At 38.2% G+C, this 26,769-nt stretch overlaps 1 protein-coding gene across 1 annotated transcript in view; it reads right to left on the bottom strand.

Moving 5' to 3' along the window:
* The window catches only part of AMPH (amphiphysin), a 116,291-nt gene that overhangs the window by 40,356 nt on the left and 49,166 nt on the right, over positions 1 to 26,769 (bottom strand). Inside the window, exons 2-9 of the mRNA XM_035552626.2 lie at positions 21,716 to 21,796; positions 13,400 to 13,454; positions 7,273 to 7,367; positions 4,851 to 4,946; positions 3,419 to 3,526; positions 2,942 to 3,027; positions 1,169 to 1,244; positions 177 to 259 (exon numbers count right to left, since the gene is read on the bottom strand). Coding sequence (XP_035408519.1) covers positions 177 to 259; positions 1,169 to 1,244; positions 2,942 to 3,027; positions 3,419 to 3,526; positions 4,851 to 4,946; positions 7,273 to 7,367; positions 13,400 to 13,454; positions 21,716 to 21,796 — 680 coding nt within the window. The remainder of the gene's footprint in view (positions 1 to 176; positions 260 to 1,168; positions 1,245 to 2,941; positions 3,028 to 3,418; positions 3,527 to 4,850; positions 4,947 to 7,272; positions 7,368 to 13,399; positions 13,455 to 21,715; positions 21,797 to 26,769) is intronic.

Raw genomic sequence — 26,769 nt, 5'->3', positions numbered from 1 at the left:
AGTAGGTAATGAAGGAAGTTTTGCACCTCTACTCATGTTGAGAAGAACTTCTGTCCTCCTGAATGAACAAACCTGGTGACTGGGTTGGGCAGTGATCACTATATATGGTGTAGGTGATTACTACTTGTCCTGAAACTAACTGCAACGCAGTTCATTAAAATAAGAAATAAAGTCACCTTGGTGCCCCTTGAATGGTGAAGGCCTTGTCTGCATGCTGATCTCCCAGCTTCGTCATCACTTCATAGAGTTTGTGGCATAGCTGAGAAAACAAAACAACTGTCTGAGTTTACATGAAACGTTACAGTGATGATTAAAAACACAGGTGATAAATCATGTTTGGTAACTGCTCTGATTTCTTTAAAATTGCAAATAGTTCTTTCCAAAGATAAGCAGTGCCATGTATATAAAAAGTCTAAGTGGAAACCTTTCAGAATCAAATAGAAACATTGTCAAAGATAACAGCAGTTCATAAAAAAAATGGTTTTCATAGAACAACTTTATAAATATGACTTACTGCTGTCTGCTCTCTGATGGAGGGAGTCACCTGAAGTTTGAAGCAACATGTGCAGCAGAGAAGATTCATGTTTCCCCTCAAAAACCTGATCCCAACTCAAGTGGGACTTTGGTCAAGCAAGTTTTCTGTGTCATTTTGGTTTCTATAAGTTAATAGGTTACTATAGATAATACAATTCCACTTAGGTGTTTAGTACATTCAAAAGGTCCTTACTGAAATTACTGAATTTACCTAATAGTGACAGATCTAATATTGCATTGCTGACAATGCATGTAATGGTCTCAAAGGCTGTGGTTGACATATTTTCTCTTGTTTAAAGCAATGTGGTGCTTAGCAATTGGACATAGAAAAAATACTGAAGGCAAAAGCGTGTTCAGAAGAATAGAGAAAATATTAAAATAAAAAGTGAAATTAATGCTACAACTGATAATGCATCATAATCCAGGGTTGTATGGACTACCTTTTTCTTAAGGAGAGTACAAAAATGGCAAATAGAAACCAATATGAGAATTATAATACAAATCTGGACCTAGGGCAAATTCTCATCTGTGTTGCTGCTTGATTTTTACTATTGTGTTACAAGACATTTGTTTGCTGTTATGTAAACAAATACATCATATAATCAATTATACATGAGATATACATTTTACTCACTAAAGCTATCTCCTTGTGAAACTTGGCTTCAAGGCTGGATACATTTTTGAAGGTGTTCACATAGAAGCCAACTCGCCTATGGAAGATGGCACAGGGAAAGGAGAAAGAGAATAAAGGATGGGGGTAGGAGGGCCACAAAGGAAAATGAATTAATTTTTTCCAGACCACAAGCAACATTCTTGACTACTATTCTCAGCAAAGCAAATAATTGTAGCGAATATCAAAACTTCAAACTCATTTGCTCATGACTATTTCTGTTCTGGTTAAGAACCATCACATTTCACTCTGCACAGAAGGAACATACATTCACAAAGCACAGAGCTGAGAGTACTCAGCCTGAGTACTCAGCCTTCCCTAATGAAACAATCCTGAAATTCATACATACGAAAGAAAATCATTTCTAATATAGAACAAACATTTTTGGACACGCCTTCAAAAATCTGCTTGCTTGGAGTGAGTGATTATGTGCCTTTCATACACTTTAACAGCAAGAGGTATTTTCTTAGTTTTTGAATTACTCTTTTTCCCTGTTTAAAACTCTCATATGTAATTTCTCTTAACTTTCATTAACCCAAATCATCTTTGGCATAAGAATAAGCTTGCAAAATGTCAACTCTATGGATCATTTTCCTTCTGAAGAATTGTAATAACTAAAAATAGGACTCTGAAAGCATTTGCTTCCTAAAACATAGTTTCCAATCTATGACTATTGCTCAAATTAAATTTTATCTTTCACTGAGACAGGCAACACACATATTGAAATAAAAGGGTCCTTACTCTAGATCATTAACGTGCAGTTTTACTTTTAGTAAACCCATAAAACAAATATCTTGGAATGCTAAGAAGCTTGTCAACCGAAATAGACAAAAACACAGCAGAAAAACTCTCTATTGATCTCAAATTTAACAGGAATTAGTTCAGAAGGCAGAGGAGACAAAGGATACTTCAGTGACTCACAACACACTTTCAGTCCAGACTGTCACTTGTTAAAGAACATAGCACTCTAATGAGATGCTTATTTCTCTACTGCTTTTGTTCTCCTGCTCATTGTCTGTATAAACACCATCCATGGTTATACATCCTAGATAAATGATCTATTCCATCGAATGTCTTTACAGTACAAACACAGTCAGTGTAAAACTATGAAATATGTATTCTGACGTAATCATAATTACATACTATTTTTTACTTTCTTATATTGCTTTGGTGTTATTTTATAGGAACTTGAAAACAACAATTATACCTTTGTAAAGTTCTTTGCTTCTATACCTAGAGAAAAATGACCTATAAATAGACCCATTGTAAATTTTGTAGAACAGTATTTGGCTGCTCTATAGTTACTCTTGACAGTGGAAATATTTGATCCTTTTATCAATAGTGTTTTTTTTTGTTGTTTGTTTGTTTGTTTTCTCAAAAGGATCAGGTATCCACCATCAAAGTTTCTGAGAAAGGTGATGGAAGCAGTGGGCTCTAGTCAAAATCTGCCATTCTGTGCTCTGCCACAGGTCTTTATCCATAAAGTGGAGACATTCTTGCACCTTTTAATGAAGATATGATAAAGTGTCTTAAGTACCAAGATACACTGAAAGAAATAAGCATAAATATATTTACAGTAAGTATAATTTTGTATTATTACCAGGCATTTTCCCTTTCACTGTTTCAAAACAATGATGGACAGGATTTCGAGGACTTTCTATCAGCTTATTAAAATCTCCTGGTTCCCCTTTATTAGTCTCCCTTTAGGCCTTTTAGACAATATCTGTGTAGGCTTACCGTGACCACAGAGATGGCAACTCTTCTTGCAGATCAGTGTTAAACTCTTCAAATACTTTCTGTGCTTTCTGAAACTCTTCTTCTGCCTAAAACAAAAACAGGATGACTTAACCTATCACTTTAAGACATAGTAAAACCTGGCAAAGCTGTGTTTGTGTTTGGTTTTGTTTTTGTGTCTGTATTTAAATTTTTAACAAAGTATGTGACTTAGTCCCAAACAACAAAGGCCAACACAGGACTTGCTGTGCCCTAAATCTCATTAAGAGAGAAAGTTAGATCTCAAATGGGACTCACTCCTAAAACTGGCTAAGCATACCCTCACCATCCATCAAAATACTTAATATGCATATATCCTTAAGGATATCTATCACTAGTTCTACTTCTGAAAGTGGAAAGAGAAGAGAAGCTTTGCTCTAGGTCTCTGCACAGAAATGGAGATCCCAAAGTCATCTGTCAGCATCCTTCTAAGTGTGTTACCTTGGTAATCCTTCCTTCGTCTTTTCTTTTTGAGCTCTGCAGGGCTTCTAGATGATGTCTTGCACTGTCATAGTCCACTAGCTTTCTGCTTCGTTTTGCAATCCGAGTCTGCATAGAGGTAAAAATGAAAGTCAGCACAACTGACACCTCTTTTTAAAAAAAGTTATTTTACCTATGTAGTTCTTCAAGTCTTTTACGTTTCATTCTCCCTCATCTGCCATTCATACAGACTTACTATAACAACATAAAGGAACATAGCCATGGAAAAAGAGACATACTAATCACCTTATCTTTTTTTTTTTTTTAAAAAAAAAAAAGAAATCTATTTACAGATTGCTTGTAATGCTTTTTTTGTGGGTGTAGTGAGATACCAATGTTATGCAAGACTTGTCTCATTTTCCAGAGTAAGTGGACCTGCTGAACTCATGGTAACACTGTGTTTTTACCTTACACATAGTGTGCAAATTTAATGAATAATTAACATATTTTTAGAGTAGAAAAAATGCTTAAAACGTACTTCTCAGTATGGCTACTCTGACACATAACTTAGATATAATATATTAGGAACAATTAACATAAAATAGGCATTCTAATTTAACTGCAAAAGTCCTTTGATATATATTGACTTTACAAAGCTCTACATTATATGTGAATTCCACATGCAGAGCAGACATAAGCACAGTTTGACTTTGTATCAAGTTTGAGAGTGCTTATCAGTAACATTGCGATTTTTTTTATATTAGTTCCTGATGTAAACATCAAAGGAGATGGCTGTATGATACCTATTCAATTCTAAATCATCACAAAGAATTTCCAGCTATGTTTGTATAGCCGCATCCAAATATTAAATTATCTACCTCTCACTTTTAACCATTCTTTATCCCCATGCATATCATTTAGCAACCACCTCCCTGAACTATACACCAAGAGAGACCTGGGAGAGGCTAGAATCTGCGTAACAGTCTCTCCTCATGTCTACTACAAAGTCTTATTATAACTAATTAAGACAGAAACCATGGTTTAGTTAAGAGAAAGACATTTAGATAACCACAGGTGCACCTGGCCAACAACAAAAGGCCTGCATTTCATCTTGAATTTATCTGGCAACTTAACAGCTGTAGAGCTTAATCCGTCCTTTTTGAAGTCAATGAGAATTTTCTCATATCAAATAAAATTGGAGCAGGAAAAAGCATTGTAAAAGTTTTATGTATAAAGGCTAATTTACATCCAAGTACTACAGCATGAAAATTATTTTGGAAAATTAGTGCAGCCTGATGTCAAGGATTAGCTTACAGAACTACAGAAGAGAAAGACACTCCCCCAACCTTTTTACTTTTTTGTGTGTGTGAAATTTCATTTTATGTTTATATTATGACTCAACAGTAATTGGTGATTTTTACAAATTGTCCTTTATAGGGAAACATTACTATACTTTGATATCAGGAAACTGTCCTAGATATGTATCCAAGGTCAACAACGACCCATCCACCAGTTTTTGATGGAAGTCTTCCCAAAGTTCATCACATTTCTGTAAAGGCAGATGGAAAGAGAAAAATGTACTTAGTAGTTTAATTCCGCTTCAAACCTAGGGGAAATACAATGGTAAATGGTAAAGATTAATCTTTCTGAAGTTTTAAAATCTTCTTTATGGCAATAAATCAGAATGCAGTTATAAACTAAATTAAAAAGAACACCTTGACATTGCAAGCTTTAATTAACAACAAAAGAAGTTTCAGTTTAATAATCATTTTTTTCATTCTTTCAGCTGTGTGAAAATAATAATAACATGGATTCAAGGTCTTCCTCAGGGTTTCAGATTCCTGAGGGTGGCCAATGCAGAATCTGAAGCAGCTCTAGCATAGAATATGTTCACTGATGATGAACCTTCCTTACAGAGAAGAGATGTACAACTAACAATTAAAAAAATAAAGGAAATAAAGGAAAAAAAAAAGTGGCTTTCCCAGCTATCACAAAGATTTGTAAGCTTAGTTTTGTTTAGTCGTTTTCCAAATAAAACCTGTGGAGATCCTCCCTAAGAAAGGTCCATCCTTCTCCCCATAATTTTTGTGCCATTAAGATGCATGTGATGAAATGGCTGTCTTACAGACCAAACTCCACCTCGCACTGCTAGAGAACTAGGATTCCAGATCTGAAAATTGCCAACATTAATAGATAAAATAAACAAATTAATTCCAGAAGCTACTGTGGTCTTCCTCAGTCCTCTTCGCAGCTTGTGGGCAGCACTCTTTGCAGCTTTCAGGTTTTTAATAACATGTTAATGCGGCTGATGTTACAAGGAACAGGATGCAGTTCCTTGCCAAATGCAAAATCCTGCTGCAAAGAGACAGTGCTTGAGGTCCTGGGTTTTCAGCTGAGCAATTCATTAGCATGTGTTAAACATCCTGTTCCCCCTTCTCTTTGGACATTTCAAAATGTCTGAATTTCCTTAGATGGGAGGGTGGCTAAAGGGGGCTTTTAAGTCCAGAAAGCTACTCCGTAGTGTTTACTTTATCACAAGCTAATAGGACATATTGTAAATGCTGTGTGATGTCAGTGTTCAGTTCATTCATTTTCTACCCTAGCAGAGTCCCTAATGGATTATTACACTCTATTAATCATGTTTATAAAATATCTCATTTATTAATATAACATTTAATCACAGTGGTCACCAGAGCAGCAGAGCATTAGATCACAGCAAGCAACTGCCAGTCCTGTGCATTTGATGTACATGTTGGACAATTTTAGATCATGGAGCTTTGTAAAAGCTAATGGGACCAAAACCAACACTGAAGAGTCCTTTAAGACATCATCTTTCCTGCCACGCAGGAGTAGGTCATTTTGATGTACCCTTTTTGGAAGGATAATTTATATCTTGGACAGCACAAACAAACCATTCTCTTGAGTTGCAGGTTGATGGATGCATAAATCTACACTTATGTCATATTGGGACAAAAATAGGAGCAGCAATTTTGTAATATTGCCCACATGAGTCTCTTATTAAGAGCACACACCTAACACTTATTTCTATACCTAATAGAGATTAAGGGTCAAATCTTGGTCCTTGTATGCACAATTACAAATTCTGAGTGTAAAATTTAATAGCCTATAAATACAAGGTGAGGTGCTACAGCAAGATACAGCAGCAGGTTTTCTAGCCATTTAACCTAAAAGGATATAAATGGTATTGTATCTTAACTTACACTGTATGGAAGTTGAGTACTTCTAAAATCAAAAACATGTCACGCCTTCAGCAGCAGGGAAGGGTAGAGGAAGGCAACCACAGGGAAGAAAGCAATCATTAGGCTGATTTGGGAAGACTGCTCTGTCTTCCAATTTCTTGTTAATGATGCTATCCAGAAGGCCCTGCACATTGAATCCCAGGTGGTTAAAAGCTGCACTGATAAGTTTACACCTTCTTGTCACCACCAGCAATTTTGCTGACAGAATTCCCCAGAACTAAGGATGTTTACTTAGGCAATTCAGAGCACCTCAAGTCAGACTCCCTTCTAGAAAAGGCCTATATAGGCACCTTCTAGAAAAGCCTATATTTCTCTAATCACTGAAGGAATCTAGTAAAGGCTGAAGTGAATAGCACCCTGCAACCTAATTTGGCCTTAAAGTCTAAATTCTTGCCAGAGAGAGACAAGTGCCCCATCAGGTACTTTGTTTAGTGCTACAGGCTTAGTAGTTATTAAACAGCACACTAGAATAAACAGATTTAATAATTTTCAATATTCAATTGATTTGAGAATCCTGACTGTAAAACTGCATCAGATGTACACTTTTCCTCAATAGCTCAGATTAATCCATTTGCAACCAAAATACTACTTTTTTCTTCTTTCCATGCATCTTACCTCTCCAATCATCTTCACATCTTCTCGGCCATACCAATCTGGCTCATAGACTTCATGGAGAGACTCTGTAAGCTTCTTTGAGGCATCTTGCATGCCTGTAATTAGAAAAAGGAACATATAACTGCAAACTACAAGAGACAGTTAATAACTTTATTTCAGCCCACATGTACCCCACTTCCCTCTGCCATGTTTAGAATATAATTTTCCAGAGCTGAAACAAAAGCTTTACACTCAGCCAGCTCTCCCAGATTAATAAGAAATGTCCCCCATAGTAGAATTACCCATATTTATATATATGAAAAAAATTCCCATCAAATTAGGAATTTCATTTGCTATTCTGAACTAAACATATCTGAACATGAAAACAACTCTGAAGGTAGTCCTGCTCACTAGAGACATTTAATAACTCATCAAAACACTATCACTCAGAAGCCAAACAAACAGCTTGGCTTTGTTTATTCTCAGCTCTGCCTTCCTGTAGAATAGTTTCCTAGTTTGTCCATAATGAGTACCATGCCTGCCTGTGTGCAAGAGGAGGCATCTCCAGGGTGGGGTGGTTAAAATGGCAGAGATTCTGGGAATTGCTGTCTATAAAATGGACTTAGGAGAAAAGTTAGAAGGGTTACACCCTGAACAAAAGTGCTCCCCAGAATGGGAGAGGTTGTACAAAGGCAGAATGTATCTCAGGACTACTTTGTTGCCTTGTTTTCAAAGTTTTTTAAGTTTCAAGAGCTTTCATACGTAAAGTGAGACTGATTAAGAAAAGTTTATTATTCTTGTGCCCATAATAATGATGGTGACCTAAAGGTATGCAAGTAATGAAGCAAAGGACTGGCAAGAGCTGAGGCAGTGTCTGCAAGCTGAGGGAAAAGCGATGTCTGAACCTGGGGAGTGTGTTGTAATGGACCTGGCTTTACGAAGAACAATTATCCTTTATGCCAACACAGTACATTTAGCTGTATGTGGATCCCACTGCTTATTTACACTTGCAGTGGGGTGGTGTCCACAGAGAAGTGCACTGAACCAAACAGCATCAGTCACCTTTGGAGCTCTTGCCACTGCAGATGAAACAACAACAGGGACTATTTATCATTATGACTGTAATACAAAGAAGATCTGGATTAAATGTAAAGTAGCTTCGTTATATTCCAAGGAAGAGCCTAAATCTGTCTGCAGTGAATAAATTGCTGCCCTCAGTGATGGCACTGGGGTTTGCCTTTCTGTCTGAGTGGTGCAGGAATACATTAGATGTTGAATACGGTTTGGAAACAGGTAAAACAAAACTGATCTCACATAAGACGCTAAGCTCAGAATCAGTAATTTTAAAATGACAAAGGTACTTCAACTTCTTTGCAAAATCTGAACAACACTAACTGCTAAAAATATTTTTTGACCTGCATTAAGTTAAAACAAACAGACAAATAAAACAAACCTCATTTTTTCTCCAGCCAAAGTCTGCCTGCTGCAGCACATCTGTGCTGTCTTGAAAATATCTCTAGTGTGATTTTCAAATTTAACTGGCTGGATTTAGGAATAACATCAAGCTTTCATCCTTTAATCAAAAGGTGCTGTGCCAAAACAGAGTATTTGATTTCTTCAGGGATTGTCTTGGGGGTGCTTCTAAATGACAGAGCTCAGCTTGAAGAATTTGTATGGCATAAGGACTTAAGATGCATTTCTTCCTTCTCTCCTTCGTGGTTAATGGTTAGGATAATGTATCTGACTAAGAAAGAGTTACTGAATAGAGGTTGTGTTTGTTTTTTGTCTATAATATGCCAGATTATAGTAAAATATAGATGATCTTTATTTTTCCAGGCAGGACTCATTTAAAATCTTCTTTAATGCCACTGCATATGAATAAACTCAGGAGGTGAGGCAAAACCAGCAGTGTCACCATGCTTAAGAAGGCTGTATTCTGTCCAGTCGGGGCAAGAATCCCTGCTCATGTTTGATCCTTTCTGAACTCCTGCCCTCGAGGACACTGCACACTAAACCTGCAATCTAAATTATCGCGGCAGCATGTGAACACAGCTTCTCTCTAATCTCTCCTGCAGTCTGCATTCAGCTCAGCCACAGACTAGTCTCTGGTAAAGCACCTTTACCTACATAGATTTTTTTGTTGTTGTTGTTAAATACTACAGAATTCAGACATGTACCTGCTAAAGAGTGTAAGTAAATGACCCTTAATATCCCACGCTCAAGGCATACCAATTTGTGCCAACTTTTACAAGTTTTTCAGCCCTGAGAATCTGGTAATCTTTCATTCAAGCACAATCCCTGCAAAAAGGATCAGTCAAATCCAGCTGTGGTGTGAGGCAAGGGGCATTATAACATCTGGCTACCTTGGTCAGAAGGCTTCAGTAGGAAATTCCCACGGGACAAGACCACCCAGGCTACTCTTTTCCTGCTGTAGCTATACCATATTTACTGCAGTACCTCAAATGAGTGCATAAGTAAATACTAATCTGGTGGCTTCACAATCTTTTTCATGACCACAGCATAAACTTACAATGTCCACGGATTTCTTTATTTATTTATTTTTATTTGGCTGGTTTTCACATTGAGATTTTTCTTATGTACTGATACCTTTTATGTGTTATTCAGCACTTAAGTTAAGAGGATTACTGTCATCCATAGACTGCAGGCTGCCTCTCTCTGCTGTTTTCAGCTGCTATCTCTAAGAAAGATTGTTTAAAGCAAGTCATGAAAGCATTATGAAATGTGAAAATATTTTTTACTGCTGATAAACAGAAATTTATATTTAATATTAACTGTTTCGTTAAATACCATTTATTCTTGGTAATTGGGTCACTTATTTAATAACTATAATGCCCAAATAATTGAATTGCTTAGAAAAAATGATGTTCACTGAAGTCTGAGGCTCTCGCATGAGATCATCCCTCTTTCTTTGGGAAAGAGCTCCTGTTCCTGGAGCCCCAAAGGATTCCTAAAGGCACACATGCAGTAGGGACCTAAGAGGGGGCGTGCAGAGACATTCCCATTACAGAGCCCTATGGATGGCAGAGAGTAAGTTACTATTTACCATCACGTTTCCCATGTACTCAAACTCACATGGACATTGAGACCAATCTGGGACTCCATGTCAACCTCAGGACTCACATACAGTGGGGTCTCCTCACGCCCTGACAGGGAAATCTAGGCAGAATCATGGAGAAAATTCCATCTTCTCAATTAAGTGAGGCACCTTGGTCTGGCTCTTAATATTTTATTATTTCTTGGAATCATCGAATCATTTAGGTTGGAAGATTGAGTGGGGAAAGATAACTTCATGTAAGGTTCTCCAGGGAACTGAGAGGTTCTCCTGCCACATGGGGTGTATTTATTATTGCCTATTACCCATTAGTTTCCACTAGAACAACTCAGCTGTTTCATAACTCATTGCTAAATTTCACAGAAAGATGGCAAAGGGTTTTCTTTCTTCTAAGAAATTAAATGATTGATTTTATATTTGTGTATCTGAAGGATATGTGCAATTCTGTCAGCCACATACTGACAACTGGGCAGTAAAGCTGCTAACATCCCCTCCAAACCTCAATTTCTCTTCCTATAGACCAGTTACTACTTCTCACTATGTTAAGCCACATGACAAATACTTTTTTATGATACAGGATTCCTTCTCACCTCTGTCACCTTCATGCAAATCCAGGTATATATCTCCCCATCTGTACTTGTACTTGCAAAGAGCTCAGAGTAGAAAGTAGGACGCTGATTTAGAGTTTCTTTAACAATTGGCCCATAAAACCTTTGAAGTCACCTACAGCTCTCAAAAGCTCGAAGAAAATATCATGGAGTAGAGAATCCAGATACATGTTGCCAAGGAGACAGGAGGACACAAAAGATCCGAGGCATGAGATGACTACAGCTGTGGGAGACAGTACGCTGCATTGGCAATACAGCCACCACTGATGCATAGCAGACATGGAACTACCAGGCAGGTGAAATAAAGTAGCATGTAAAAACCATTCAGATTTACAATAGCTTTATGATATGGTTCCTCTGGGTCTTTAAGTAACCAGCAGTAAAGGTAAGGCTCCATCTGAGACTAAGAAGCACCTCTGAATTAGGGAAGGAGCCTGAATACATCAAAAAATATATTACTTTAAGAATGTGTGATACTAAACCTCAGAAAATGTTGAGTATATTAAAATGAAGGGATGAAGGGTGATAAGAAGGATCCTTTGACCGTTCCTTGCTTAAATTGTGCCCAGATCTCATACTTCAGCTTTCAATATTCAGTCACTCAAAAGTCATGCAGCCAAATGACAACTACTAGAACTGACAACATTCCAGCTTCATAAATTGCATTTAGTTAAAATTAACTATCTTGCCAATTCCTGAAGCCCTTTAAAATGAACCCTGTAAAGTGAACTGCTTTTCTCTCACTCTAAGAATACAAGGATATCAGGCGCATTTATATGATCAACCTTTTCCCCTTCAAAACGAACCCTTGATCACAGCATGCCTCCAAAGCCTAGATGTCCTACATACTGGAATCCCACTCCAGTGCCTAAATACCCATAGTGGAGGTTCACATGCTTCTCTGCATAGCCACCCCAAAATTTTTAATGATGGCTGTCTTTCAAAGAACAGCAACACAGAGCTTGTGGCAGTTGCCAAACCTCCTTCTGCCACCCGAAATCTGGAGGGGCTTTGGCCACTGCTGAGCTCATCAGCTTTGGGGAAGACCCAGAGACGTGTATCTTGGACTACTGCTCTTGGCCACTGTTCCAGTCCTCAGAAGGAATGTGTGCTAACACATGTGCCAAGGATGCCCACTGGTGGCTTGTTGACTTCGGAGAATAATGTTTTTTATGATTTTGTGAGCTGCTTAAGAAAGAAAGAAAATGAAACATGGAGAGAAGGATTGTTGTCACCAACATGGAAATCAAAGCAGCATGTAAACAGTCAGCCTACGTGACAGAGAAGCCATCTGGGCAAACAGCCTCCTCACGTTGCTTCTGGCTATGCATACAGCTGATAATGCGTGTGGGGAAGGAATGACTGAAAAATCAGAATGTAAAATCAGCATCTAATGGGTCCCCCCAAACAGAAAGTTGCTGAAATTCCTTCTAAAAAGAAAAAAAGACATGGTGCAAATCTCTAAAAGGAGATTTACCTCTTTTCTGGTATAGGACTTTCCCTGCCCAGTCCTTCTAACAAATAGCAATCAAAGACATTAAGCTACTGCTTTGATCTCCATCTTACACTTCCCATCAAAAGGAGCTTCCCTGCCTGACAACAGCTGCTGAAGCTTTGTTATGACACAGTGATTTCCAGAAATGTCGAGATTGGTTTATAACATTTTTTTTTCTACTTGACTGAAGACAGGTTAAAAATACGTACATATAAGAGTTCTATTTATTTATCTCAAGAAGCTGTTAATGCTTCTGTGATGGTCACCAATTTGTATTCCTTTCCCTTTAGAACCTCATCTCCAACTTCTCAGAAGACAAGTGGGATAAGACAGAATAATCTCTGTATACAGCACTAAGGTGAGTATGCTGGATTTATGAATGTCCACTAGTATTTAAATAGCTGTTTACTTATTCTCTGACATTTAATCACTGACCAATAGCTTCTGGTATTTGGATCTTTAGTACAAAGCGATCACATACTATATTCAAACTTAAAAACAATAATAAAATAAAATAGATCCAGCAGTCAGAAACAAATGACAAGTCACAACATCTCAGGGAGCATGATTTCAGAGGGAGAAGATCTATCATTCAATTGTAATACCTGGAAATGTAATGAAACCTGGAAAACTGCAAGGGGTCTCTCATCTTGCATAGAGTATTTGGTATTCTAGCATTTGCAAAGACAAGTGACAACACGTGCAGATTTTGTGGGTCCTCTCTGCAGCAGTTCTGCACACAAAGGACAGCTGAAGATAAGCCATGCATGCAGCACTGTGCACATGACTTGACATCAAAGCTGCAGAAACTCTTGCAACAGATTAAAGAGCTTGAGACGGATCCAAACCAGAAAAGTGGACTACTCACTAGAGCAGCCATTACTTGTATTTGCCTTTGTATACCTTAAACAAGCCTACTTGCCTCAATTTTTATCAGAAGTTTGGTTTATGAAAACACGACTTAAAAATTACCTTTGATGGCTGCTAAATATGCTCTCAATTCTCTCTGGAGCCTAGAACCCTCTGCCTGGAAAAGAAAAAAAAAAGTAAGTAAAAAGACATTTCAATTATATTATTGCAATCACATTTTAGTTATATTTTATGCCTTAAAATGTACATACACTGTGTCAAACTTAATAAGAGCAATTTCGTAAGTTGAATTGAGTTACCTGATGAATAATGTTACATCTTGTAAGCATATACATGTTCATACAGAAAAGGTGGCCTGCCCAAGATGTTATGTGTAGTGTACTCTCTAGGCTAAAATTTCTAGTTTTATCAGCCACTTGGACAGGGAAGAATTCCAGTCAAAGAAAGACATGTATATTTCACAGCCATGGTCCAGTTCAAGTCAGCCTGGCCCATGCCTTAACCTCAAACACAAAGAAATATTATTAAGAATGCTGCATACCCTGCATACCCATTTGAAACCACTCAAAATTGATGCCATCCTAGACTTGCAAAAAATCCATGCCCCTACATAAATGGCTTACTACTTTTGCAAACATCGAAATATTTTGCAAGCACATAACTCCTAAAAAACAATAACATCAGTTATTTTGTTTAGTTTGGCTACTGCATCTTGCAGTCTGCTGTGAACTCCCAGCTGTTTCATCAGCACATGAATCAATATGATCTTTCTTATACCAACAGACTTAAAAACTCAGACTAAACAGAAGAAAACACGTTGCTTTACTTTATTTCTGACTGTAGCACAATTTGGACTTCACAGTTCCTAGGATTTGCAATAAAATCTCTACTACATGATAGCACATACTTTATTGCTAAAAAAAGCTGTTCTCCAGGACACTTTCAATAGCCTGAAGATTATGGAAACCCTCTGTGCTTATTGGTTCCCAATATCCTTCAAGGTACTTATTTAAGTGCTTGGAAACTACAGAAACATCAGCTTGCAATCACATTTTCTCACATCCAGCTCTACCATATGGAAAAATCAGCTGCAAAATATGAGCGACTGCTTTGGAGTTGTTCTCATATTTTTCATATGATAGTTAAACCCCCAAATGGTGCATGTGTGAATACTTCAGGAGACAGAGTCTCAACTGGTATAAGCTGTCGTAACACCACTGAAGTCCAAAGACTTCGGATGCCACTGTACACCGTTGGGGCCTGTGTCTGGGGGGGGAGTTGGGGGCCTGGGTCTGGGGCAGGGGGTTTGGGAGCTGCTTGTAGACAGTTGGGGCCTGCATCTGGGGGGGGAGGGGGTTGGGGCCTGCGTCTGGGGGCGGTTTGGGGCCTGCTTGTAGAAGTATATAAACTGTGTTATGGAACCAGTAGGCGTGCCCCTGCTTGTGGGACGCCCGCCATTGCAATCGCAAATGAAAATGCTACTTCACTGAGATCCTCACCCAAGCCTATGTTATTGGCTACAGAGTGTTTCTCACAAGGTGTTAGGGTTTTAAGGTTTCAGGGCTAGGGCACTAGGGTTGGGTTTTCAGGTTAGGGTTTTCAGGGTTTAGGGTTAGGATTTTAAGGTTTTTAGGGTTGCGGTTTTAACGGTTAGGGTTTAAAGGGTTTGCGGGGTAGGGTTTTAAGGGCTTGGGGGTTAATGCGTTAGGGTTTTAGGGGCTTTTTGGGTTTTAGTGTTGATAAGGTTTTTAGGGTTAGGGTCTTAGGGTTTTTTTTTTGGTCAGGTATTTAGGGTTAGGGTTTTAAGGTCTTAATTTTTTTTAAGTTAGGGTCATTAGGGTTATGGTTTTAGGGTCTTTAGGGTTAGGGTTTTAGGGTTTTAATTTTTTTGATTAGGGTTTTTAGGGTTTTAGGGGTTTTAGGCTTAGGGTTTTAGGGGTTTTAGTGTTATAAAAAGCACTGTTTTTAAGATTACTATATAGTTAAATTTTCTCCTTATTGATACACGCTTTCTCCTTTTTGGTCTCTCACATGAAAGCCTCTGGTGGCTCTGAAACCACTGCTCCAATTGTCTTCATTAAGGCCATCAATTTCGTTAATTGAGATGCAGCTTCTTGAAGGGGAATGAAAAATAGGTGTCATTTTGCAGATGCTGTGCTCCTCTGAAATGAAATTTCCCAAGAGAGCACTGATGCTTCCTTTATCATTTCATAATTTTTTTTATTTGTTTTACATAAGGTAGCAAAATGAGTCAGAGTATCATAATATGCAAGAAAACTCAAGGGAGAAATCTCAGTAGCATACGTAATGGCAAACTTCTCACAATCTGGTAGTTTGATAACAGCAGACATGTTCTCACCAGATTCCAGCTCTAGAAATCAATGTTCTTAGCTCACCTGGTCAAACTCAACATACAAATTACCACAAGTGTGTCAGGCAATCGTGTTAAACTGTGCATATGAGCAAGGGGGCATACTGACCACCCAAAACATCTCTCACTAGGAGAATTATTAAGTTCTCTACAGTCACATCCCAAACAACAATTTGGTATTTTGCGCTTTGTAGCAGAGGGTCAGTGCTGCTGTCAGATGCCTTTTGCTATCCTCTGGTCTTATTACATGGGCAGTATATTATGTAGCTGGTAGAAACACATGTCCTCAATGAGGTAAGGAGGCTCAGTGTTTTAGGATCATTCGTCACCTACAGTCACAGGTCTTAGAGACCTTTTCAGAAGCATTAAGCCTTTTCGGCAATACTGATTTCTGTGTACATTTATTTTTGGTCTCATTTCTTTAAAGAATAGTGTTTAGGTATGCCTTAGCACTGGAATCATGAGAGCCGTAACACAGACACCATAGGCCAGAAGCCTGAGGAGACCTACAAAAAGTTTTAATAACTAAAACCATAAAACACATGGTTTGTGTCTTACTAGCTTTTGCTTTCTGATGCACCAGAAAAATAATTGCTTCCACCCAGAAACTAAAGGCAGGCCACCGTGCCTCCACAAAAGGTGGAATTGGATGACCTATTTGCCAGGCTTACTTATTCACAGCTTTCCAGGCAGACCAGAAGAGTTTGATTTTTCTATCATATCACATACAGGATGTAAACAAAATACATCTTTACTGGAAAGGCCAGCATGGCATGCGCTTGATACCAAAACCAAATAAATCACTCCACTTTAGCAAGAGTCAAAAGCTCTGCACAATGCTGAGCCTGGAGCATAGGTTACTTACTAACCTGCCCCACACAAATGTAGAAAAGCTAATTATTAATGCAGCTCTGAGTCTAATACTGGAATTTGGGCGAATTAATTCATATGAAAGCATTTTCTGTACCACCTGGCAAACGCCCTCTATTGTAACGTGCACTTTTTAGCTGCAATGTAAAGCAAGGCTGTTGCTCTGTTCACAAACAGCTAGGTAGAATTTACATGATAGGCCTTAAGGGACCTCAGAAGTACGGATGCAAAGGACTACTTCATTAAGTGAAGTTTAACAATAAAATAGGCTATTGGGATGCAGCCTTAATTCAGTATGAAGTACATCAGCATGCTACAATACCCTATTTAACCATTCTCTCTCTTATACTCCCTAGAACTGTCCTCCAAATTTGGACTTTTTTTTTTCTCAAAGAAACACATTTCTTCTTTTCTATTTCTACCAGCTGTGAGAGACTTGGGGTTTGAATTATTTGTCTAGTGTGTCACTTGAAAAAAAGGTGGGTTTGCAAACTGCTCTGGAAACACAGAGGTTTTCAGCATGCCAGTACCTACCAGGGCAGCACCAAATTTGTCCACCCACCAAGAAGGCTCAAGAGGAAGAATTTCATCATTCTAGTAATGAAGTAACATCATGAGTTGGAGGAAACTGCATCAAATTGATTGGACTCCTCAGACAGTTTGGACGAATCTGAGAAGTACGAACTTTCAGGCTAGAGCCATCATCCTCTGCCCCACGTTAGTGGTGGCACCCAATAGCCACATAAGAAAACTCAGTGCCTGCAGCAATGCTCTAACTACCCTTTTACTTCTGACTGCTGATGCCCAAAGCAACTCGCTGTGTTTGAGATGAGGGCTGAGCAGAAAATACTTAGTGCCCTCCATAGACAAAGTCCCAAACTTTTTGTTCTCTATTTCCAGTGCCTCCGGACTAAACCTCTCCCTCCTCAAGCTAGGATTCTACCTCCACACATATTACATCTTCTTACAGTCATACTCAGATTCCCTAACTAGGGCTCAAACTAATTATTTTAATGCATATTTCAAGTATGCAAGGTCAACAAGTGCAGAATCTACAAGTATATGGCTAAAAGTCATCTATACATACAGATTTTCTGACTTACAGATTTTCTATACATATAGATTTTCTGAAAACTAGACTTTCTGAATATATGTGTAGCCTGTCTATGCCTATAGCTGCATATTCATAACTATATTCACAATTAGCATGTATAAGCTATGTATTAAAAGTTTTCGTAGAAAACTGTTCAGAACTGTTTATTGTGAACTGGATCATGTTCAGTAAATGCATTACAGTCCAGAGCTCGGCTGTGTGAGCTATCTCCAGGGTCAGTTATTATAACGAATTCCCGAAGAAACATATACCAGTCTGCTTTAAAAATAGTCAGAAATAACTTGATCATTCAACTTCACATTCTGGGAGAAAACAATTAGCACAGTTTCTAAAGCTGCGGAGGCATAGCAGGTTATATCCAGGGGCAATAAAGGCAGCCCAGCATGACTGCAGTTTAGACTTCAGATTCGGAGCAATCAACGGGCAGAATCAAGAAAGCAAAACATCAGATCAAGCACACTCTCCTTGGAAGTGAGGAATTAGTTGGAAAGGGTCTGGCCTGCTCCTGCAGAGATAATTTTGTAGCATAAAACAGAGAGCCTCACCTTCCTATGAATCCTGCCTGACTAGAAGTTAGTGTCTCTTCTTGTCTTGGGAAAAATGCCCTCTCAGTTGTAAGATAATTATTAAACATATATTTTAGGATGAAATGGCAATCATCAGAGAACATCCTCCCACAGACACCCAAATTATCTGCACATTGTAATGCTTGTATTTGGCTTAGTGGTCATTCAGTATTTGAAGCGGACTTTGGCATGGCCCCTCAAAAGATGTCTGTCAGATGAAATCTGTGAATACAGTTTGCAACATTCTTTTTTTCCTGAACTTCAGGGTCAATTAAGGGGCTGGGCACATCCACAATTAGCTGTGCAGCAAGAAAGATCTAAGCCTCAGGAAAATTCTTGCAGTACACTAAAAATCTGTGTCACATATGAGTTTATATAAGGTCCATGAGTTTTGTTTTACAGTGGCAATTTCCTGTTTACAACTTAAGTGGAAGGTGAATAACAATTTTATTCACTGCTAAAAGTCAAAATCTTTTATTGTTGGTTTCAGCTGCAGCAGCTTACTGCTTCTGACAGGAAAATCCAGAGGCTTTGCAAGGCCACTGTGCTCTGTTCTCTCCAGACATGGAATGACTCAGTTTCTCCATGGTGATTCATCCAATAATTCAGCTCTGTGCTTCATGTCCAAAAGGGGACCTTATCCAGCTGTATTCAGAAAGAGATGGAAATAGACCACTGGGGAGCCTCAATGATGTTTTTCTACAGAAGGGAAGATTGATCCGCTGGATGTATCCTTACACTGAACCTCCTGCTCAATTTGGTGCATACCCATCAACCAATCTGCTATGCAGGCAAAAATTGTTAAGATCTCAGTTTTTGCATTACCTACTTCCTGGGTTATGAGCATTATGCTCTTTCTCTGCTTTCCCTGAGCTGAACTGGGAGCCCTCATTTATGATCTTTGGAGAGTATCAATAAAAGGATAATTCTATCCATAATGCCAGTTGACCTCCCAAGTGACACAGGTTCAATAAGGTAGGGAAACAAGAACAACAGTCCATTTTCACAGCTTTCAACCTACCCAAAGCCTGCATGGCACCAGCTGCTACAAACAACTTAGAAAGACACAGATCTGAAGTAACAGTCTTCCTCAAAACCAAGTGTAGGTAAGTGAGATGACCAGGAAATAGAGACAAATCACTGCTAAGTGAGACTGCAAGCAACAAAGTAAAGTTTGGACTTTCTCTCAAACTGCTTCTGTCATTGGAAGACCTGACTGGGAAGCCACCTGAATGTTCCACACCAACAATTCTGTGGACCTGAACACAATGATCAATCACCCCAGCTGCCTTTTTACTCTTTAATACCTTGAATTTAATTTTTCTTTTTCTAAAGGCTCTACAGTTGCAGAGATAACCTTGAAAGCAAGATTGAATGTAAACCAAGAAGAAAAGGAGTCCACAGAGGACAGCATTTCTGCAAGGTGTTGATCAATATGAGTGATAAATTTAGATGCACATTGTAATGTTTCAAATCTTTGCCTCCCTGGTCAGTTGTAGATTAAAGCATGGAAGAAACTAAGAAAAATTAAGCAATTTATATCCTTCTTATTTGTGCATGTGGCAGAAGCAGTGTTTTAGCATCATTTTTCCTCCTTGTACTTGAAGAATTGTGCAAAACAGAATTCTCTGAGAACAAGCCCAGCAGAACACAGTAACATATGTGATTAGTTTCATAAATGTACGAATGATCTCTCTCATTTGGTATGCCAGTGGACCTAACCTAAACTGCATGTGCCACTCAAAAGAGTTGTAGTATTTCCCTCAGTGCTCACTCCTCCTTATCCAGTTCCTCCCATAGCTCCAAGTCACATTTGCATCGATTTAATATCTTTCAGTTCCTGTAGAGTCCTTGACTGCTTGTTACTGTCTCTAAGTACATCAAAGGAGAAAGAAATAAAAATGAAGGAATGTTAAGATCCTCCTTAGCCCTTGGAAGAAACAAACACTTGAGACATAATTTTGCTGAAAAAAAAAAAGGTTTTTCTCTTTCATCTCTCTTCATTTTTAATTGACTCAGGTTTTTTTTTTTAGCTAAAAATACATTTCACAGAATTCTCTTTCTTCATGGGGATGCTCCAGCTGCTCCTTTCCCACCCAATAACAGCCTTACAGATGCACCTTATTTCTAGTAACACAGTTACTAGCTGTGCAAACAGCTGTGATATTGAAAACAAGGATAAGAAGCAATATAAGGAAAATCAGAAAGAAAGAAATGCCCAGTTGATATCTCAGCATATTTGGAAAAGAAGATGGGGAAGAAAAGGGAAAATATGAGAACTCTACAGGGCTTCAAAGCTTCTCAGTGTTTTTTCAGCCCTATTAAATCCGATCATCTTCCTGACCTTGAGGAAGGAACCACCCTCGTTAGAGAAACAGATTCTTTACTTCCCATTGTCATCATTTTGGGGGAAGAATGGACATCTACCCAGCCCAGTTACTCCCCAAACCTCCCTCTCTTTCTCTAGACAGACAGTGGAAAATAATAGCTAAGTCACCATTAGATATAAAAGAGTTAATCAGTGCCCTAGCAAATCAGAGTGCATGATTTGTGTTTATGTGGAAAGGACAGAAATGCATGTGGTAGACAGGACTGACTCAGGGTAGGAATTGAAAACCCTAAAATGAACAAATTTTTACATCACGTAAAGTGTGTGGAAGTAGTTCTCACCCTTCAGTACCTTTACATATGAGCTCTAAAAGATAGCTCATGAAGGCTACTGATACCTCAGTTCACACTTACATAATGAGATTATTTTCTTGATGGCATTAATGCAGCTCATGGTAGGCATTAATTTGTACTAGAAAGCTGCTATATAATTAATTGCAATTAATCAACTTGGAGCTGAAAAGTCTGTCCAACAAAGTGAGGAGTAATAGAGGTTAGAATTTAACATTGCATTGGGAGCAGATTATAAACTCTTAAGGGCACCTCTGTTTTCATATATGTGTTTATAATTGAACCCTGCTCCCCAGGAGTGATTCATCAGCACTGCCACCACAGATCTCGTCATCCCTGCACTAACAGGGAGCGTAACAACACACAGCAGTCTAAAACTATTCTGCTGTTCACTTCATATAAAACTAGTATTATTATATACCATTGATGAAAACAACCCACAAAATGAAACCAAGGAAATAAATTATTTCCTTGTAACAAGGCAACTACAAAGCTATATCACATTGGGTTTGGGTTTTGTTCTCAATTACATTGTTGAAAATGTGCGTGCACTTCATTGATCCCAAGGAGTTCTGGCATGACAGTGTTGTACATTATTAGAATATAGCTATTTAATATGAATGCACATCTTACATATTTGCACGCACAAATCCAATCATTCTTTTCTGTTTGAAAACTGTTGAACAAAATCTTACACCAATATGGTTCAAAACATTTTCTTTTACCTTCTCCCCTGCAACACCTTCTTCAAAATCAAAAGTTAAAATACACTGCATTCTTCTTAAGAGACAATTAAAGAAACTGAAAAAGTAACTGACCTCTTGTCTTTTGAAATTTTGTACATATTCTTCAAATTGTTCATCTTTTGTTTCATCTGCTTTTCCTAGTTTTTGAAGTACCTATATTGGTGAAAAAATAAAAAGGATTAATGTTAGTGTCACAAAACAAAAATGCTGTTACTTTCAACACTTTTGTTCTTGCTGTCAGGCTTAAATAGTATTTTATTTTTGGAGTGTTGCAAGCACTACTGTTTCCAAAGTTTATAAGGGAAACTATTTTGTCAAAAATTAAAAAGGATGACTATAGACAATGAGAAGCATCTTGTGTGCATGGGCAGAAGCATGGTGTGTGTAAACCTACTTCAAAGTATGGAGTTCCTGGGAGGGGTGCATGTGTGGTTTTTGTTTGTTTGTTTTAATGAAGCAATTTTTCTTTTAGCAGAGACTCCCAGGGTCTCAAAACAAGGAAGAATGAAATAAAATTTGCTGGCAATGCAAGCAAGTTCTCTTCCCATTCAGACAGAGCAAAAAATCAAGTTCTGCTACATTTTTCTACTGTTTATGGCTTATTATGTCCAACAATATTATCTGTATCTGCACGATTTTTAGCACAAAATGAGAATGAAAAATTTTAAGGCTGTATGAGAAATTGGTAGAGCTAATGCTTATTTAAAACTTTTACTGTTTCATATTTGCTCCCCCCCTCCCCCGTCAATTCTGAAGTGGATTGTCATACTAGGTAATAAATATACTGCAATACGTCAGCAGAAGGGCTATTCATGTGATAGTAATCTCAAAAGTAAGTGGATATTGCTACACTTTACACTCTGTTTAACTACAACAAATGCATTCTGTTATTAAATCAAAGCATTATCAGTTCATTTTAACATTGAAGACTTACATGTAGGAGCAATTAGGCTTTACCTTTCTTGTCAAACACCCCCCAAAACTTTATAGAATATTGTTAGAGGGATAAAACATATCAGGGAGTGATATTTAGTTTGTTCTCCCAAGGCAAAGAAACCAAACTTTCCATTTTCACAGGAAAAGCAAAAAACAAACACACAAAAAAATCACCTCCCCCCATTCCTCCTCCCCCCCCCGAAAAAAAAAAAAAAAGTAGCTGATGCCATGAATAAACACATCAGCAGTCCAAGTATAAAAACATATATAAACACAAACAGTCCCAGTCCTGGCATATTTTGACTCAGACCATCTGCCTCTCAACCCCAACCAGCTTGGAGCCACAAAAACCAGGGTGCACAAAGGGGCAGACAGCACTGCCACAGTGGAAACCAGGAATAAAGATGATCACAAAGGTGATGCAACACTACCCGTGCAAGTGACATGCGAAACTTCAGGGAAGTTTTGACATATTTACAGCAGAAAGACAGAAAGAATGACATCTGAGAGGGGGAAAAAGAAAAAAAAAAAAATTTTCTTGCCTGTAGCTATGTTTTAACTTTTCATTCCCCTGGCTCATTTGGGCATTCTGGGTTGCATTTAATTCTCAAAGATCTCATGTGCTCTCATCACTGATCTCTTCATAAAATATTAAAAAAGTATCACAGATGGCTTTACAGAGGAATCATTTAATTTAACATTTCAAATCATCACAGGACTTCACATTGCTCCCTGTCACCAGTGAGCCAAACAGCCTGCCCCCAGCTGCAGCATGGCTTTGATCTGCACCAGGCGGCTCTCTGAAAATCCAACATTTCCTTTTCAAAGAGCCGGCTGCCAGGTAAGCCTCCTCGCCAAGGCAATACATTTGAGTTGTGTTCACAGGAACAAGTGCAGGCACATTAATTAGAGTCAGAAAGATCCATAACATAAGTAACAAAACAGGGCAAAAAAAGTTGTCATGAAAAACTCCTTCCTCTTTCCCGAGATATTAATGGCACACATCCATGTCTCCAGATGCATGCTCAGGTTCAGAAGGGAACAACCTACCTCTTTACAGCACCTCAACTTTTTTCTTGTTTGTTTTTTAATCCTATCTGCTACTTTTAAATTCTCTTCATGTATTTTTCTCAACTGAGACCAAGAGGCAGTGTTTGAACTTGTCTTCTGCGAACGGCAACTCTAATTTTAATTCAGGGTTAATAACATATAATGACATAGCTTCCCAGCTTTCCTAAACCTAACCCAAATCAGAATGTAAATGCTCACTACAGGTGTATCACACACTTGGAACTCAAAGTACTGGCCAGTGGCTTGGTATTAGCTGACGATACTTGTGATACTTGCCCTCACTGAAGTCCTGCAGCCCATGCAATACACACAGACAAGTAGGGCTCACTCACTGTTTTCCTAAATGCAATCCTAACCCTAACACTAACCCCATGACCCCATGGAGAGACAGTTGAGCAGACTGAAGCTGGAGTAAGTCATTCCTCAGAGGTCTCTTTAGCTCCCATCCTTCACCTAGCCACATTGACCACTGAATAAATAGCATAGCCTTTTACAACCAACCCTTTCCTGACTGTAACCATAACTTACCACTAGTCAGAGAGGACACCAGACTGAGGGCAAGTCTCAAACTGATCTCTGCTGAACCTTTCAGCACTTATTTGTGCACTTCTGTCTTAAAGCAGAAGTCTGTTGTCAAAAGTCTATAGTTTGCAGTTTAGTTATTATTATGACCCAGTTTGGTCACGTATTTATAGGGTGTCTTTGGGACTGAGGGAAGGCTAGATGAAGGCTTATCTACATTACACATGGATTCTTCTAACTCCAACCTCCCTGTGGACAGGCTGAAATAAATTTCAGACACATCTTTCATCTTGTTACACGGAGATCTTGGGTCAAAATTAGAGTTAGGGTCTAGGTTAGGGCTAGGGCTGTAGCTACAAAAAGGAGAGTAGACAGCTCCAGGTTAGTAGTAAATACCCAGCACCCTGAAGAATTAGGATGTGCAATGGACCTAACACTTTATTGTGTTTCCCATGTTTCCTCTTTAATCAGCCTATTAGCATTAGGCTTAGATATTGGTCAAGAGAAAGCTGGTTTGAAGTGTCCAGGTCACCAGAATGCATCTGATGGTCCTTAAAGGTAAAATGAAGGCTGTGCACAGGAGCAGCAAGTGCCTAACCTCTCTCTGAAGCCTTAGTTCAACCACCCTTCTATACAAGGATTAGATTTAGTAACAGGAATAGCTCAGTTTATTGGTGGCCCTTGAGGACAGGAGAAGGGTGAGTAAATAGTGCTTTACGACAGCATTGGGGTGCTCTACAACGTGCCAAAGAAAGGAGATCTGGACAGTTAAGTAGATAATATTTTATTTTAGGTCCATGTGGTCACTTACTTACCCATATTGCGGATTTGGATTCAGACATTAAGAAAAGGAAAGGCAAATGAAGCAAAGCTATTGCTGAGCATCTCATGGCCCATAGAGCTAGAATGCATCCTGGACACAAAGAGGGCAGGTAGCTATTATATATATAATATATAACATATAACATATAATATGTAACATATAATATATAACATATATATTCTTAGCATGACAACACAGAGAAATAATGTTTGGGATTAGGTTTAGGAACATCCATCAATGTGTATGAACAACCTATACCATTTAAATTTTTATTTAAATTACATAGAAAAAATGATGAGGCAGACATGAATTGAATCAAGAAACATTCTACAGTCAAGTACTCTGCAGTTTTCTGAAGACAGCAAAAAATATTTGGTGAACATGTTCACCCTATCCAAAAAAAAAAAAAAAAAAGGCAAAAAACCTACCCCATATTTCATTTAATTAGCCTAAATCAACTACCAGTAAGTCTTCTGTTAAAATAACATTAAAAAAAAAAAAGAATTTGAAACAGTTGCTTTTTTTTTTTCTTGATTTAACTGTGATCTCCAAATGTGATACTGTACAGTCTGCTTAATGCACTGAATTATGCTAAGGATCTAAAACAAATACCAGTATTGAACCAGCTTGCTGCTAAAAATATACAAACTAAATAATTAAGTCCAATTATTAAGAAAATGAAGTAAAAGCTAAATTTGATCTGATGGTGAACCTCAATTCTGTTGAGTGAATACATGTACAGAAACTGTCTGCCTGGTAATGCGGTACTGAGATAAATGACAGATTTGACCCAAACACAAAATTTGGGGAAGGACATCAAGCATTGTCTGGTATTCATAAACGTCATATTTCCATTTGGGGATGTTGCATCTTCAGTAACCATTTTGGAGGACGTAAGACTGAGCACTTCCTATTTTAAGTCATTTAAGCACTTTCATTTACCAAAAATAATACATTTCAGATATGTGAGGATTTTAACTGTTAGGAAGAAAGAGTCAATAATTTGCTTATCTTGAATTAAAATGATCAATTGTGCAATGGCTGTGAAGTTAAGTGTCTGCAATATGCCAAAGATAGGAAATTAATATAATAGAAACAAAACAAAAGAGATAAGACTGAGTAAGCTTGATTATATTGAAAACTTATGTCTTGTGGTAAGGATGACAGTGTTATAATAGTGGTTGAGGCAGTGACCATGATGGGCCTATCCATCTTTCCCTAAAATAGTTTCCCAAACTATGGTAATTCAAGGGGAAAAATAATAAATAAATAAATATAGAGAGAGAGAAAGAAAGAAACTGATTTTCCGATCTAAATCACAGGAAACCGGGATTTGCCTCAGGAGCAGCTCAGCTCCCTGCACAGCAGTAGCAGAGTGAACAGGAACTGCTAGTAGCCTCATCAGACATCCCCACATACATCACCCCCAGTTATACATCCATATTCTTAAAGAATAACCGACACAATCAAAATCACTCAAGGCAGGAAGACAGGATTGCTCAGAGAGGAATATCCAGGGCGAGACTTTATCATAAATTCACAAAGACTTAACAGATTGAAAAGACTAAGATAATCTAACCTACCACAGGTATCATTAATTAAGGATATTACAGAGTAACTCCAGTATGAAAAGCAAAACAAACACTCTTGAGAGTCAAAAACCATTGCCATGAAGTCACTACCTTAAATCTTTAGAGAACAGCAAAGTGCTCAGGATCTCAGCAGATGCAAACTCATGCACCTACAACATTGTTCTACAATACTTTTTAAAATA

This window comes from Cygnus atratus, chromosome 2 (genome assembly GCF_013377495.2).
Source record: "Cygnus atratus isolate AKBS03 ecotype Queensland, Australia chromosome 2, CAtr_DNAZoo_HiC_assembly, whole genome shotgun sequence".
Lineage (NCBI taxonomy): Eukaryota > Metazoa > Chordata > Aves > Anseriformes > Anatidae > Cygnus > Cygnus atratus.
This window is presented reverse-complemented; position numbering and strand designations above follow the sequence as displayed.